At 44.7% G+C, this 13,756-nt stretch overlaps 2 protein-coding genes across 7 annotated transcripts in view; one reads left to right on the plus strand and one right to left on the minus strand.

Moving 5' to 3' along the window:
* The window catches only part of NF1 (neurofibromin 1), a 162,184-nt gene that overhangs the window by 42,251 nt on the left and 106,177 nt on the right, over window positions 1-13,756 (minus strand). For all 4 annotated transcript variants that reach the window (XM_079955334.1, XM_079955336.1, XM_079955335.1 and 1 more), the window contains 3 exons: window positions 3,668-4,100; window positions 2,628-2,968; window positions 50-252 (listed from right to left, as the gene is read on the minus strand). In XM_079955334.1, coding sequence (XP_079811460.1) covers window positions 50-252; window positions 2,628-2,968; window positions 3,668-4,100 — 977 coding nt within the window. The remainder of the gene's footprint in view (window positions 1-49; window positions 253-2,627; window positions 2,969-3,667; window positions 4,101-13,756) is intronic.
* EVI2A (ecotropic viral integration site 2A) overlaps window positions 6,578-13,756 on the plus strand; it is a 199,145-nt gene continuing 191,966 nt past the window's right edge. Inside the window, exons 1-2 of one of the 3 annotated variants that reach the window (XR_013833548.1) lie at window positions 6,578-6,935; window positions 9,730-11,100. Coding sequence is in view for 1 of the 3 variants with exons in the window: in XM_079955852.1 (XP_079811978.1) it covers window positions 9,745-10,557 (813 nt within the window). In the remaining 2 variants the exon portion in view is untranslated. Of the gene's footprint in view, window positions 6,936-9,729; window positions 12,016-13,756 lie in introns of those variants that run through there. The other 2 variants (XR_013833549.1, XM_079955852.1) reach the window with 2 other exon arrangements.

Here is a 13,756-nt window from a genome sequence, read left to right on the forward strand (position 1 = left end):
CACCTTTCCATTGTCAGAACAAGAGCAGAAGGCAAGTGTATCTACTTACTAGATTTGCTAAATCCGGAAATGCATTCCTCCAAAAACTCTAAGGTGAGGTGGGGCTCATTAGCTGCCAGAGTCTTACTAATAGAGACAATAAAAAGGGTGTTGTTGGCAGGGATACACAGACCTGAAGTTTCCAGTAACTGGCCTTCAATCTTTAAATTAAAGGTACAGGTTAAGGCACAGAGAAGATTATAGGCCGCAGACCTGCAACAAAGAATAAGGGAAACAGTTAAAAAAAAGAATCTTTCATCAATGGGGACTAAAAGGCTTTACTAAAAAAACACAATTTCATAACACTTGAAACCAGGGTTGCTCTCTGGACTGTAGCACCGGCTCCAGCTACCATGTAGGATTAATCAATTGCAAAAACCCCAAATTTAAATCCCAAGGAAATCTCTCTCTCTCTCTCTCTCTCTCTCTCTCTATCTATCTATCTATATCTGTGTGTGTGTTTGGGGGGGGGGAGAACTCAATTAAAATAAATATTTGTTGATCAGTTATATGTGCATCTGTTGGTGAATCAACTAATTAACTCTACAAAAACTGGCATACGAGAAAAAGGGAGATCTAAACTTCCCGTAATTCCTTTCTTAGATATTCTAGGGCAGAAAAGTATTTGACTGTTCGGACCTCCTCTGATCACCAGACAGGGCCAGCAGGAAATGATGCCGTATGGGGAAGTACTTCTCCTCTAGCCCTAGAGAGAGTCCAGACTATGGAAGCAGTTCACTGACCCTAACTCATAAGAAATCAAATAAAAAACTAACCCAGGCATAGGCAACCTCGGCCCTCCAGATGTTTTGGGACTACAATTCCCATCATCCCTGACCACTGGTCCTGTTAGCTAGGGCTCATGGGAGTTGTAGGCCCAAAACATCTGGAGGGCCGAGGTTGCCTATGCCTGAACTAACCTGTCCCTAAAACAGGGGTAGCAGGCGGGGTGGGGGGGACCTCTGGTCTGTGAGCCAATACTGGCCTACTGGGGGTTCCAACTTGGCCCACAAGGCCATTTCCCACTTGCTGGCTGTCAAGTGACATCACCCGATGGTTGGAGGTTCAATCCTGCTTGGTTCACTTGCATGCACAGTTCCCCCCTTAGAGAAGTAGTGCACACAGCCAATCCGTACAGGCAGCAGGACTGAACAAACACACACCAGTTGATGTGCAGAGAGTTCAGTCCTTCTTGGACTGGGAACAGGAGTTCCCTCATACACCAAAACCCTGCAGAAAACAGGATTACGGTTTCAATTTCTTATCTGCTCTTCACCACAAGATTCCAGGGCAGGTTACAGAAATTTAAAAATGTGATATTAAGAACAGTTTAAAACAAACAAAACTGGTGTGCTTTGTCACTGAAGGCTTTGTCACTATCTCACGCCTACAATGGGCCAACTTGTGACAGGGTGGTAGGAATGTTCACCAGCTTTGGTTGTCATTCCCTTGACAGGAATGCTCTGTCCTTGGTGATACAATGTCCAGACCCCAGATGTGGAATCCGCTGCATCAAGATAAGCTCGTGGAACCCTGATTATAAAGCTATAAGGATGTTTGTTCCACATCCTTTCTTCCTTGAAGGAAGTTGGGGATTTGATTGCAACGATGTCTAAGTTAGGGAAAAATGAGACTGTCCATACCGCTGTGGGTGGAGATGCACCATCACTTTCACCAAGAGCTTGGTAAATATGCGACAGGCAAAGGAAAGGTCAGCTATGTAGACAACATGAAGTTGCCTTTATTCATGGCTTCCAGGATCAACTCTAGTGTTTCCATCATGAGTGAGTATACCTTCATGCACTGGTTCAGCCACTTTAAATCCAGAGTGGTTCTGAGGCTGCTGGGGTATTTTTTAGGGGGAGGGGGAGTGTTGATAAAAAAGTTAAGTAAACCCCAGATCAAGCTGTTTTCCACGTGGTGTCCTTTCCTGTTAACCCTGTTTGGTTACCAGAGAATATCTTTCTAATCCGTTGAAGATTAGTCTGCCTAGGGACCTCCAGAGAACACAATTAAAGAAGAGAGCACATTTTCTTTCTAGATAGTGTATGGGTTGCCTTGGGCATGTCCTTAAAAGAGGCCTTCCCCCCTGTGAATGAACGAGAGAGCATGGGGAATGCCTCTTCCAAGATGGCGTTTGCCACACAGTTTTCAGAAGTACTTGCAATTAAGAAATGTTTAAAACACGCCAACCAATGAATCAAGAACTTCTTCTTAGTCTATTAAAATACTTCACAAGTCAATTGGTTAACACCTCAATGGCTTGAAAAATGATACAAGTGTATATATGAATCCTAAACATTTGTACTGTATAGCATTAAGTTTCAGTAACCTCAAAAGCATTTACTTTTACATAATGGCTGCAACTGAGACAATCGGGCTTCAACACTAACCAAGGCAAGCAAAGAGCTCTGAATGTAAAGGTGATCCACAATACACAAGGAGAGAACCCTGGCTGCATATACAACCCACCGGCTAAATTGTAGCCTGTATGCTTCAAAGCAGGATGTAAGGAGAAAAGGCCAATAACACCCTTAAAGAAACTGGTGCCTGTTACAAAGTTTCAGTTGAAATTAACAGATCCATACCGTAAGCTTGGGTCTGAGCTCCCTAGATTGAGCAACGCGATATTCAGCAGTGTCCCAGGCACATCCTTTGGGCGGATTTTAGTATGCTGCGGTATGGAGTCGGGCTGCGATAGCTCCCACCGCGTCCGTATGTGAATGATGGACTGGACGATGGCATCACACTCCTGGTGCATGAAAGTGAGAGGCGTGCCTTGGTTGGCGATGGTTAAGGTGAACTGGTTTTCATCCACAAGGCAGATTTCTTCTATTTCAGAGGCATAGTAAATGTCATTCAAAAACACCGTCTGTCCCAGGACCCTTGTGCGCTCCGCTGAAGTTACTTGGACAGCTGTAGAACCAACCTATGGGAAGGTATTTAGTTTGTACAAAGAAAACATGGTCAACAGCCCCCCCCCCCCAAAAAAAAAACCCAGTTATGTTACCTCCTTTTAAAAAGAGTAAGGGATTTCATTAGTTAACAGTAAGCTCAATTTATTCTTTATGTGCCATTTCCAAAAAGGATGGCAACCGATCTCTATGGGAGTATGTGTATTAACTACATCCTAACCACTCTGAAATCGGGTTCTTCTCAAGGAGTCAAGATATTTAGCAGGAGAAAGCTGTGTGAACTGGTTACTTTAGAACAGAAAATGGTTGACTAGCAAGCTAACATTTCTCCTGGTTGATTTCTAGCAAGTGGTCAGTCACTTTGAGAGAGATGGTGAGAGACAGAGATAAAATCTGTTACTGATCAGGAAATCTTGGTCACAACAAGGCAAGCAGTCTTGTGCATGGCTGTGCATGAATAAAGCTTTCAATAAAGCATAATTTGTTTACAACTGCATACAACTGTACAGCTAAGCTTAATAAACCCCAACTCCCATCAGCCCCAGCCAGCACAACCAGTGGTCAGGGATGATGGGAGTAGATGTCCCACAACATCTGGAGGGCCATGCAACGCTCTGCACTTGCTCATTTTAAATGGAGAATCCACACTGCCCTAAGTGTATATATGGCACAATTCCCTAAGGGCAAAGACCACAGCGTTGCATGAGACTCACTTTAATAGAAACTTTGGTGTCTTTGTGGGCCAGCTTGAGCGCATTGTGGAAAACCTTCAGGTCTTCTTCCAAGGCCAAAGTGGCTGCCGGGAGCTTCTGCTGCTCATGCTCTATGTGTTCTGCCAGCTTCCCAGGCGAGTCAATGAAGATGAGTCTCTTGCTGCCTTTGAGGCCCGTCAGAAGCCTCTCATGGTATTTCGTGTACTCCCTCACCCACGAGTTGCAGTTATAGATGAAAACAGCAGTGACGTTTTCGTAAGCGAGTCCTGGGAAAACAACAAACCACTTGGAGAGGAAGTCCGTTTTGAAGCGATTGCTGGGGCCGGCGTGAGTGAGGTCCACCACAATCTCATATGGCTTAGCGTAGTATGGCTTCAAAGTTAACAAGACGTGGTATATCAGCAGATCACCATTTATCTGGCCAGTCTTGAACCTAGAAAGGAAAAATAAATAGCTGAGAGGGGGGAAATGTTAGGGTGCAGCTTGGCTTGAGTCTTTAGCAACAGCAATAAAAAAAGAGTGTGAGAGAGAGATTACCCCTTTCCCCTAATGGAAAACAGGAGCACAGAAGAATTAGCTCCAGGGTGACTTTGTTGGCAAGGGACAAACAGCAGTGATTAGAATTTAGACTTTGCTCATCTGTCATGTTAGAGACAAGAAGGAATTTTAAAGAACGGAAGAAATAACACTGAAATTTTCATCTCCTCTTGAGGAAGAGGCCACAATAAATGCAATTATTATAGACAGAGCTGGTGCTATACTAAAGGCAAATATGGGGAGATGTGGATGGCCCAGGAGGGCCATAATTATTTCACCACATATCTGAATTATTTTTTTGGGGGGGGGGATCCTTCGACTAGGGGCTGGGAAGGAGAAGAAATGTGACTATATGAGATCTGAAGATGTCATCCTGTGGAGCAGGAGTTGTGCCCTCCAGATGCTGTAGACAACAACTCCCCATGTTGTTTGTGGGCTGATGGGCACTGTGGCCCTACAACACCTGGAGGGCACCAGGTTGGGGAAGGCTTTAATATATGAATGTGAATCACTGGTGTTTGGAAACAGACATTTCACATGGTTGTATTTCGTCAGAGCTGCGATTGCGTGCAGCTCCTTGTAGGAAACTGCAGTCTGATTAAACCAAAGTTTGCATTCACGCACTGTATGGCTCAGTCTTGAGGACTGATTCAGACATTCAAATGAGGCAGGAACTGTTGAAACAGCGCACATGACATGCAAAAAAGACTGATGACCCTCATTGTAGTCTTCCAGATTGCATGGACCTTGTTGCAGGAGATACACACATTTATGCTTTTCATAGATGGAGAACCTCAAGTCCATGGTACAAGTGTGGCCCTCAAGGTTTCTCTATCTGGCCCTTGGGACTTTTCCAAGGCCACACCCCTCACTGGTCCTGCTCTGAGGCCCCTCGGGTGCTTTAGCCTGGCTGGAATGTGTCCCTGACCTATGATAGTTGTGAGGGTGAAGAAACCTCTGGCTCTTGAGTGGCTAGAATGTAGCCTACTGTATGATGGTAAGAATCACATCTACTGCTCCACTCACTTTCCCCTCTGCTCCATCATCACCGGCAACCAGAAGGCTGCCCATAAGGCATGGTGGCCCTCAGCCTGAAAAAGTCTCCTCATCTGGCACTGGATTTTGCTGGATTACAATTCCCATCATCCCTGACCACTAGGCCATGCGGTTTGGGGCTGATCAGAGTTGAAAGCCAACAACATCTGGAGGACCACAGGTCTCCCACCCTTGCTCAGAAATGTGAGTCGCTTTTTGGTCCTTGAACACCATCACTATGAGAAACCTATGGTGCACAAACATCTGGAACTCCCCCATAGGACCTCCTCCAACTCCAAAAACATTCCCTTCAAAAAGCACAGTGACAGATAAATTTCCAAACCTCTCAACTGGAAAAGCCGCAAAAGGGAGTAATAGCACATCAATTACTTCGAAATTGGCCTTCCCACTTAAAGGCACTCTTAAACTTTTCCTCTATAAAAACAAACCAGCAACCATATCTCAGCAAGGATTCTTCATCAAACCCCGATTTATTTGCTTTCCCTAAACTTTCAAATTACGCCCGCGCTGAAACACGAAAACGAGGTCATTTATTAGAGCAGTGCTGCCCTAATTAAGCTAGGACTGGCATTTCCATTACAAGCCCGCCATTTGATGGGATTATAATTCAGATGTTTCATTTGCCAAGAGCTGAAACGTGGCATCCTGCTGCTTAATTGGATGTGTCTAAGAGCGCTCAAATGAATAGCAGGAGATGAAGGGACAGGAGTGGAGGCATTTAGATGCTTTCAGGACACCAAACAAGCCCATGTAAAGCAGTCGTACACTTAATTAAAAGCTTTGCTGTTGTTTCAGGAGGAAAAGTCGTTCCAGCAGAGAACGTCTTAAAATGCCGAGCGCGATAGATGTATATGCTGCAGATATTACTCAATGAATCTAATTCCTTAGGGAGGCGTAACAGGTACACTAATCCTGGAGTAGTGGAACATCACCACCATTATTTGTTCAACTGTCCTGTGTACAAACGGCTAGAATGAAGCGCTTAGCCCAAAGGATGAACTCTCTGTAGTTTTACGAAATATAATGAGGAAATTGTGGCCCTCCAGGTGTTGCTTGGCCAAACCTCCCACCAGATTTAGCCAGCTAAAAAAAGTAATTACCCTACAGGCAATTAAAATAAATGTGAAAGCAGCCCTGGAAAGAAACACACACCAATAATTTACATGGAAGTCTGAGTGTCAGACAGATCTCAATAAACTGTACAGTGAATCTTTGCCTCCATACTCAAGAGTTGACTCAACACACAGGCTCTAGGAGCCTGCAATAAATCAACTTCCCCACCAAATTGATTTACATAAAAAGAAAAGGGAAAAAGATGACCGTGGCAGTGTACTCAGCTGCTTGGAGAAACAGGCTTGCCTTAAAGCAAATGCTTTATCCGTCAATCTGGAGGTCTAATTTAGGCAAGATGGTGGTTCTCCCTCCCTCCCTCTTAACACGTCACAGGGTACTTACACCAGAAAGGAAATGTGTCATCTCTGTGGTTTAGTTCTCTAAATGGAGAACTAAACACCATGTTTCAGAGGCACATTCACTTTCAATGCATAAAAACATCCCCACCTTCTAGACTCCAGAATCTAGAGTTTGCCACTGTAAGGCAGACAAATATTGAGGTGCGATTAGCTAGCGAATCACAGACCTCCCAAGTCAAACCCTTCGCTGACCTCTCCTCCAGGTAAGTGTATGTCTACCTTTTATACTTGGTTCTGTTTCTATCTTTTCTCACAGCAGGTCCCAGATTGAGGTTTCCAGTACCAAGAAGTAAAACTAACTTGTTCCAATGAGCCTTAGGCAGCAAAGCAGGAAACTTACTGAAGAAAGCGAGGGCCTGGTGCTAACTGAACCGCAAATGTTATTTATGTAACAGAGGAGGAAAGGCATTCTTGTAGGAGAAAAAGACAATTAGAAACCTGTCAAGGTGCTTAGGGAAAGCCCAACACACTGTTTTCTAACAAAACAGCCACTTTGCCAGAGTGAGCTTAGGTGGAAAAAGAGAGAAAGAGTCCTTAATGGTCAGTTCCTTTGCTCTTGTCTGTTTAAGTGAAATCCTTAACACCAACCATCAGCTACTACAATTAACAGTGAGTGCTTTGTGCCGGCAGTGGAGGCACATAAGGCAGCATTGTAGTCATCGCGGTGTGGCAATGGTGGGCATCCGAGGATGCTTTCAGTTTTGTATGACTGGCACCATCCAGGTAGGACAATCTAAAAACAACAAGAATATCTGAAAGGTTGGGGGCAGGGAAGGAAGCCTCTGGGCATGAAAAACAAAAACCCAAGTTTTGCACAAGGAAGAAAAGGGGCGGATGTACATCTATTGTAAATTTTTAATCTGGAGTCCCTGCCCTCCCTTTGTGGGAGGGAATAACAAAGATTGAGGCAGTAAGGCCTCTAAATACCAGTTTCCAGAAACCAAAGGAGTAGAGAGTGTTTCTGTGCTTGTGTCCTGCCTGCAGGTTTCCCCCAGGCATCTGGTCAGCCACTGTGGGAACAGGATATTAGACTACATGGGTCATTGGCTCCTAGCTTGTGTCTGGTTCAACACACAGCCAGAGAGTGCAGAAAGAGCTGGTCAAGCAAACAGCAGAGGGCTAGAGATGAACACAGACTGGAGTTGGTAGAAGACAGCTTCATCATTTGATGCTCATACACAGATGCTGTAGTTCAGCAGGACACCACGGACTCTGTGTGCACAAGTTCCCAGGGTGAGTTCCTGGCATGTCCAGTAGAAGGAATTTGGGAAGCAGGGCTAGGAAAAGCCTCCACCTGAACCCTTGGAGGGTCATTGCCAGGCAAGGTAAACAATGCTTGGGCTAGATCAGGGGTGCCCAAACCTTTTTCAAAGAGGGCCAGATTTGATGAAGTGAACATGCGTGAGGGCCGACCAAGTTGTTGCGCTTTTTTTTTTAAAAAAAAACAATTTGCCCCCAAATTTTTGATATTTGCAGGACGGTACCACTTCAGGTATAGGGGATGCGGGTGGCACTATGGGTTAAACCACAGAGCCTTGGACTTGCCAGTCAGAAGGTCAGCGGTTCGAATCCCCGCGACGGGGTGAGCTCCCGTTGCTCGGTCCCAGCTCCTGCCAACCTAGCAGTTCGAAAGCACATCAAAGTGCAAGTAGATAAATAGGTACCGCTCCAGCGGGAAGGTAAACGGCATTTCCGTGCGCTGCTCTGGTTCGTCAGAAGCGGCTTAGTCATGCTGGCCACATGACCTGGAAGCTGTATGCCAGTTCCCTTGGCCAATAAAGCGAGATGAGCGCCGCAACCCCAGAGTCGGCCACAACTGGACCTAATGGTCAGGGGTCCCTTTACCTTTGCCTTACCACTTCAGGTGGAGCAGCGTTGTAGTTTTCAATGGGATCTCTCACTAAAATTCTCTTCCTTACAACATGCAAAGTTAGCACAAGGTGAGTGGAAGGAAAACTCTCCCAATATGGGATAGATCTGCAATCTATTGTTATATGATGTGTCCTTTTTTACATGTGAACTGGCTTTATGGACTCTAGGACACCCAATTCCATGGTGGATGTCCAATTTTTGGATTGGGCACCTACAGATCTACAGGATGCACACAGCCCCCTCTCTCCAAAACATTTCATACAAAGGAAGCACCATGCAGGCATCAAAACAATAGGATGCCCCTTCACTGACTGCAGAAGGAACATGTTATATTAGATGAGTAATGTAGCTCTCAAAATGAACTGCTGAAGAGTTGCTTTTGTGCTCTTCTTTATATGTACAGATTGCCTGGGGCTCTTTGTTCATGATCACAGGAACATGAGGGCGTTGTCCTTTTGTTTTGCTGGAAAGCACTGGTGTATCTGAAGGTTACCAGAGATATAGCAAAGGCACTAAAAAAACTTCTCAAAGAGTCTACCTTCTGAAGGGCTTTTTCATGAAAAAATGATACATTTTGGTTGTACTGTATAACTAAAAACCTCCTCTATTACTTTTCTGCAAGGCACTGATGGCTTGTGGAAGAATCTTTTGCAGAAGCAGTTTAAGTTTCAGCACAGATGGGAAAACAGCCATGACATTTATCCCTTCCAATTTTAACAGAACAGAAGATGCTATAAATAACCAAAAGAGAAACTATATTTTTCTTAATATCTATGAGGCTTGAGAAGAAAGAACATGAATTATGAGCAATCAACCTTCAATCTGTGTTTAGTTTATAAGATGAAAGCCATTATACCTTAGACCCAAAGTCAGATTAAGCTTTAATCCATAATAACAAGCTACACGGGGCTTGTTGATTTTTATTATGCTTTTATAGTGTGGTGTTTATCTGGTTTAAAACCTAGGGATGTGGTAATTAGAAACGAATAAGCAAACCATGCCACAACACAATTCAAACATGATAATATTTAAGTTCTCCCTCAGGAGAAGCCTCTCTGACAACTGAAACAAGTGTTCCTGTGGGTGCAAAACAAACTCAACCCTGTCACTTTATTATTCTTGCAGGCAGCAAACTTCCCCATGAAGATGAAACTGATGGGCAACTCTCACATGGATTTGGGTTTCCTTTGGTGGGCCATCTTGCTATTTCACATACAAGTAAGAGCGGACACTACCACAACTCTTTTGATGACTACAGAAACTCCCACCGTCCCAACAACTCAAACCCCAACACACACCAGTGGGGCTCTTACAACATTGCCTTTGGGGGAGACGTCTACTTATACAACACAGATAAGCACCTTTGAATCTACATCCACAACGCAGCCAACTACCTTTAGTTGGACATCCACCTCTCAATCCTCATCAGAGACTTCAGCTGCCCCGCAAATGCCCTCGACGCTTGCACCAGAAGTGCCCCCATCTCCCTACACCGTTACTGGTCCAGATCAAGAACTTGCAACTCCTAGTCAGGATCAAATGAAAGCTGAACTCTGCGAAGAGAATAGCAAAAGGCTAATACTGATTTGCCTCATCATCATCGGGGTGCTTATCTTCATTTGTGTATGTCTACTCGTGGCCACTGTTGCAATGGCAAACAAACTCTCCTATATGAAGAAAAGGCAGCCAAGCAAGCGGCCCCTCAGGAGCAACGGCGATTTCCTCACCACAAATAGCTTGTGGCCAGCTGGATTAGAAACGTTGCAGAGGATGACCAACGAGGCAGCAGCAGCAGAGCTGATGACACAAAGAATGGGGTCGGAGAGAACAAAAGCGGGACAAGGGAAAACTGGCGAAGAGGCTAGCAAGAAACTAGCGAGTGAACTGTCAGACAGGCAGAAGCTCAAGGAGGTGTCAGCAAAGCCACCCAGAAGCACCACAACCATCATTTAGATTCAAGCATCATGCGGACACCCAAAAAAGGTTGGGAGGGAGAGAACTTGAAGGCTATGCGCCATCACTGCAGAGGCATTGGGTTTCCGGGCAGTAATGAACTTTCCAGGTTGGAATTCCATAGCGAGAGGTAATTGTCCACGATGCTTCAGAAATCAAGCAGTCCACAGCTCCTGAAATGTAGGCGACTTGTTTTAAGAAAATTCAAATGCTACACACGCAAGGAGGCAGGTGAAAAACAGAGCAGATGCGAGGCTGGAAGGGGAAATGTCCCCTTGCCACCCACACAGAACAACCAGGATGGCTGAGAGGCGGAGCCAGTCTTTGCGAGGAAAGCCTTCCACAAATGTATGCATCATATCCCTGCTCATTTTCCTTACATTAGAACACTGGGTCTCAGCACAGGAAAGCAATGCCACGGAGGTGTTGCAAGCTCTTACCTGCTTGCTTCCTCCCCCTGCCCCAAGCTACCTGGGTGCATCCTGACTGGACTAATACAGTGGTACCTTGGGTTACAGACGCTTCAGGTTACATACGCTTCAGGTTACAGACTCCTCTAACCCAGAAATAGTGCTTCAGGTTAAGAACTTTGCCTCAAGATGAGAACAGAAATCGTGCTCCAGTGGCACGGCAGCAGCAGGAGGCCCCATTAGCTAAAGTAGTGCTTCAGGTTAAGAACAGTTTCAGGTTAAGTACGGACCTCCGGAATGAATTAAGTACTTAACCTGAGGTACCACTGTACAGCAGACTGCCTCCACCAGCTGCTCATGTCTAAGACTGCAAGAGGCTTGTCTAACTCCTCATCCCCCAAGCCTCTGATTCTTTGCCACTACATGAGCTCCACCTCCCTCCCAATTCTCTCTGTTGATCTTTATTTAATACCTGTGTACCAACAAGAGACAGACAAGGAAAAAATCCCAGATCAATCACCCCTCCTTTGTTCAGTCAAGTGCTTGGGAGGAACCTGATCAGGGCTAGCAAAATGCCAAGTTTCTTGCTTGTGGCGGAATGTCTACGTCGTACTTCCTGTCCCCATCCCTTAATGCGGGAGCCGATATACCAGGAATTCTCCTCTGTTAGGTCGATTTAAATGAACTGATTACAATCAAGGTCTGTTCTCAGCTTCTGTAATATTGTTCCTTGTAAGTAATGAAAAATAAAGCAGGCTTCTTGGGGTTTCCTTTTACGGAAGTGGGGAGTGGGGTGTTTTTTTCCTTTTAAAACAGGGCCACAGTTAAGTTTTCAGCGATAAAATGTTTGCAGGAGATTGTGGAACAGCCAATGTCAATACATACTAGATTGCTAAATGCAACTAATGTTCTTGCAGAATACTCAGTTTGTTCAGAGTAGATGTTTTTGCCTTTCCTGGATTTCTTTATGCATGAGTCTGAAGATGAAACCTCAATTTCCTGACACATACGAAGTATAACAGCTGAGCAATAAATTCACTGCACACAATCCCAAAGTCACCAGTAATTATTATTTGTGAATCTGGAACCTGGGGGAGCCGAGTATATGAACTCAATTTCAAAAACCATCGTCCCCAAGACTGATGAGCCTTAGAACAGATCCTTCCAAACTTTGTTCTGGCTCAAATTAGAGGGCATCAGTGAGACTGGATAAGGAATGGTGAGATTGGATAAGGAATTTCCTGCTTTCGTTATTTATTTATTTTTAAGGGAAATCCTTTCCTTAAAAGCTGGTATTGGCAGAAGGTTAAGATGGGATACATGGTGAATCACTGGGTGATCTGCAGTAGATTGACCAGGGTTTCAGAATCCCAACTGCATATGCAGATCGAAGCATGCAGCTGATAGAGTGCCATTAGGTGATCTCTCCAAACCAGAGTTTGGCAGCTCTTGTTTTACAGCTGGCTCCAACTGGTGAATCTTGGGGTATGAGGAGGTGTTGATTGAGACAGTTATTATTCTGAATACCAGTTGCTGGAAACTGCAGGAGGGGCAAGCATTCTGGTGCTCAGGTTCTGCTCGAGGATTTTCTAGAGGCTGCTGTGAGAACAGGAAGCTAGACTAGATGGGCTGCTGGCCTGATCCAGTAGGGTTCTTCTTATGTTTAATCCCCTTATATGGCAACACAGAATTGGGAACAACACCTGCTGAAAGCACGCAGCAGAACAGGAAAGGAGTGGCCAGTATTTCCAGCAAAGAGGATCAGGAATTCAGTACCTTGAACATCTCAATGACTAGCAAAATTATGTAACATGGCATAATTTGTTTAGGTTGTAGAGCTCAGCTTTCTTGGCACAACATTAAGTATCTAAGAACACACCCAGTTTTGGATAGAAGATGATGATGCGTTAATGGTCCATTTAGCAGCTTGAAGTTGTTTACATTAGGCACAAAAAAACCTCCTCCCTTATCCTTCATTTGCAAAATAACTTCATAGACTTTTCCGTGCTGTGTGAGGTTGACCACTCTTCCCATTTTGCAGATAGGTTAATATATATTGAGTGAAGGGAACAATTTACGTACCGTGAGCTCCTTGGAGGAAAGGCAGGAAAAAACCAGGGATGGCTAACCTGTGGCTCTGTGGAGGCTGTAAAATTCCTCCTCCCATCAGCTTTTTGAGTTGGGGGTTATTTTGTGTGTGTGGGGGGGTGTTCTTTAGTGTACAGCGCACAACCCTGCATATCTGAATGGCCACAGGTTCCCATCTCTGGTATACAGTATACTCAGCATGGCACTTCAATGGACACCTAATCCCTTTACTGAGCAATACAATATTTTCCTGTTTATCAGGTGTTTATGCTTCAATTCATACATTACCACAGCAGGATAGAAACCTCTACTTCTCCAGCGCTTCTTGTCATTCCAATTTAGTAATTTCTCAGTGGAGAATCCATTTGGAGTGGAGTCAAGAGTATGTATTGTTCCTACACAAATGCTGCCTTGTTTCCCTTAGGGAAACATTCATACTGTATGAATCAGGCCCATTACTCTATGAGCCACACTACCATACATATAGGCAATACATATCATAGAAAACCGTATTTTCAAGATATCCTGCTTGAACAGCATACAAGGCCAGAAGGGAACCTGAGAAACCTTTGCCATCACTATATCCTGTGGTAGCAAATTCTGCCGTTTCACCCTGGAATGTGTGAAGAAGTACTTTTTGGGGGGTCTGCCCAAAAATCTTCCAACATTCAGTTTCACCGGATGATCCCAGCTGCTAGTAT

The sequence above is a fragment of the Podarcis cretensis genome (genome assembly GCF_951804945.1).
Source record: "Podarcis cretensis genome assembly, chromosome: 15".
Classification (NCBI taxonomy): domain Eukaryota; kingdom Metazoa; phylum Chordata; class Lepidosauria; order Squamata; family Lacertidae; genus Podarcis; species Podarcis cretensis.